The sequence below is a fragment of the Laccaria bicolor genome, genomic scaffold (assembly GCF_000143565.1).
Source record: "Laccaria bicolor S238N-H82 LACBIscaffold_13 genomic scaffold, whole genome shotgun sequence".
Classification (NCBI taxonomy): Eukaryota; Fungi; Basidiomycota; class Agaricomycetes; order Agaricales; family Hydnangiaceae; genus Laccaria; species Laccaria bicolor.
This window is the reverse complement of record NW_001889884.1, coordinates 494,444-496,588: the sequence shown is the minus strand read 5'-3', so window position 1 is coordinate 496,588 and position 2,145 is coordinate 494,444. Positions and strand designations below refer to the sequence as shown.

At 46.6% G+C, this 2,145-nt stretch overlaps 1 protein-coding gene across 1 annotated transcript in view; it reads left to right on the top strand.

The window, feature by feature from the left end:
* Positions 1 to 1,503: 1,503 nt before the first annotated feature.
* Positions 1,504 to 2,145, top strand: part of LACBIDRAFT_327607 (uncharacterized protein) — a gene marked incomplete at both ends in the record, with an annotated part of 771 nt that continues 129 nt past the window's right edge. The window contains 3 exons of the mRNA XM_001881609.1: positions 1,504 to 1,617; positions 1,717 to 1,888; positions 1,942 to 1,999. Coding sequence (XP_001881644.1) covers positions 1,504 to 1,617; positions 1,717 to 1,888; positions 1,942 to 1,999 — 344 coding nt within the window. The remainder of the gene's footprint in view (positions 1,618 to 1,716; positions 1,889 to 1,941; positions 2,000 to 2,145) is intronic.

Here is a 2,145-nt window from a genome sequence, read left to right as displayed (position 1 = left end):
CCGCAAAAAAACCGGTTAACGTGAACCGGTCTTGACCGGTTTGGACCAGTCTTTTATAGCCCCTTAAATACCCTTTAAAACGCAACCAAGAACGTACGATTTGGTAAAAAAACGAGAGAGATATGAATTAAAATGTAAATTACTTTTGGGAATAATAGATGTACCAGACTTATTTTATAGAAGCACCAATTCCTAACGGAATTTAACGTTCTTGGGCTCGTTTTGAAGCTATTAAAGATGTTAATAAATTTACCGATTCATAATTTTAAAATATTGGCCTAAAGACCGGTCATAAACCGGTTAAAACTGATGCAGACCGAAACCAGTCTATAGACCGCAAAAAACCGCAGTCTGCGGTCTTTTTGCGGTCCAGTCTGGTCTTTTGACTTCTGGGGAAAAGGCAGACCGGTTACGGTTACGGTTAACGCCCCTGGGCATCAAAAAACCGGACCGAACCGGACTTTCAAACACTAGCTTCGACAGCAGTTTGGGGATACGAGGAGACCGTTTCGGATGCAGCTTTTATGGATCTAAACACGTGTACGTGGGCTGTTCGCTGTCTGCTCGCTCACCTTTGGCTGACCCAGGGGACATGTTAGCCCTCTATTCCCAATTGTGTACGATCGAGGTAGACCTCGCATTTGAAGCCTTCTCCCAAGAATGTGAACGCTAGCACGTCAACTTGATACAAGATAGACTATGAGTTGATCATGCTGTTTGGTGGTACGGAGTTGAAGGCGTGGCTTGCGTGGAAGGAAAATGTAAGTTCCTCGTTTCACTTTCTTTCTCGGATGACGAGCTAACAACGGATTTCAAGGGTGTGGAGAGGCGAAGTGCTGCAAATTTGATTGTGTGTTCTGGTTGAATGGTTCACCTTGAAGGACAATGTACATTTAGTTTTTTTGCTAGATCTTGGTATGAATGGATGCATTTTGGTTTTTGAAAGCAGGAGGAGAGGCAAACACAACAAGAACCTTTGAAAACTAACGAAATCTACAAATTCTACACGGGCACCTGGTGTAGTTGGTTATCACGCCCGCTTAGCATGAGATGAAATATAACTGTCACCATTCTGCGGGCGGTCCCCGGTTCAATTCCAGGTGTGTCCACTATTACATTCCGTTCATCTCACCTTTTTCCTCAAAGCTCTGATCAAATTCCACAAATTTCTTTTCATAATCACATCCAGGGTATGTGAAATTGCATTTATTTTTTTATGAAACGAAAAAAGAAATACAAGAATCTCCTTGACGTCTGTTAGTCAAGGGATCCTTCACTTTGCCTTGACACCTCGCCACTCGATCTCCGCCCGAGCGCCAACGTCTCGCCTCGCGTCGTTGACACGTTGAAACAACGTTCCCGACCATGATAGAGTTGGATCTTTGTCTTTCCCGTCTTCCCTAGCGCACGAGTAACGTGACTCGCAATATAAGATTACACGCGACCAAACAACGGCCCTTGACTTCTTTCCCTCACAACTCGCCACTCCAAACTTGAAGCACGATGGTCAAACGCAACGGACGATGCTCGATATATGACGGTGTACCAACCTTACCCGATGAATGCCAACTGGGAACTTCCAAGCGACGTTATCGCCTTTGCGTTTTGGATCGCAGGGTGTATTGGCGTCGAGCCACTGTTGGGGTTACACTACAAGCCCAAGGCGAGTCGTCTGCTTTGTAGAGCGGAAGAGGGATACTGATAGGTGAATGATAGGCACGGGGGATGGTGCTACTGGAGATCGACAAAGCATACCCGGAGCACGAACGCCTTCTCGGCGAACACCGCTGGATCGAGTTCTTGAAGAACCCAAGGGCGGATGAGAAGGAGCGGATTTCGCAGATCTCTTATTGTTTGTATGATACAGGGCGAGCGGCACAGAAAGACGGTACGTCTGCTGTTGTCTTTATTTGCTACGACGAAACTTACTTACGTACGTAGGATGGAAGCGCATACACGTAGAAAGCCACTGGTTCAAAGATTGGAGCCCGAATAACGGGTACATTTCTTTCCCTTCGCTCCGTTTCTCCGCTAACATACATACACCCCAGCGTCGTCCACAAACTCTACCCAACCACACACTTGGCGCCCCGTCCCACCCGAAGACAAAACCAACAAACCCCTCTGTCGGAGAGGTGGCATTAC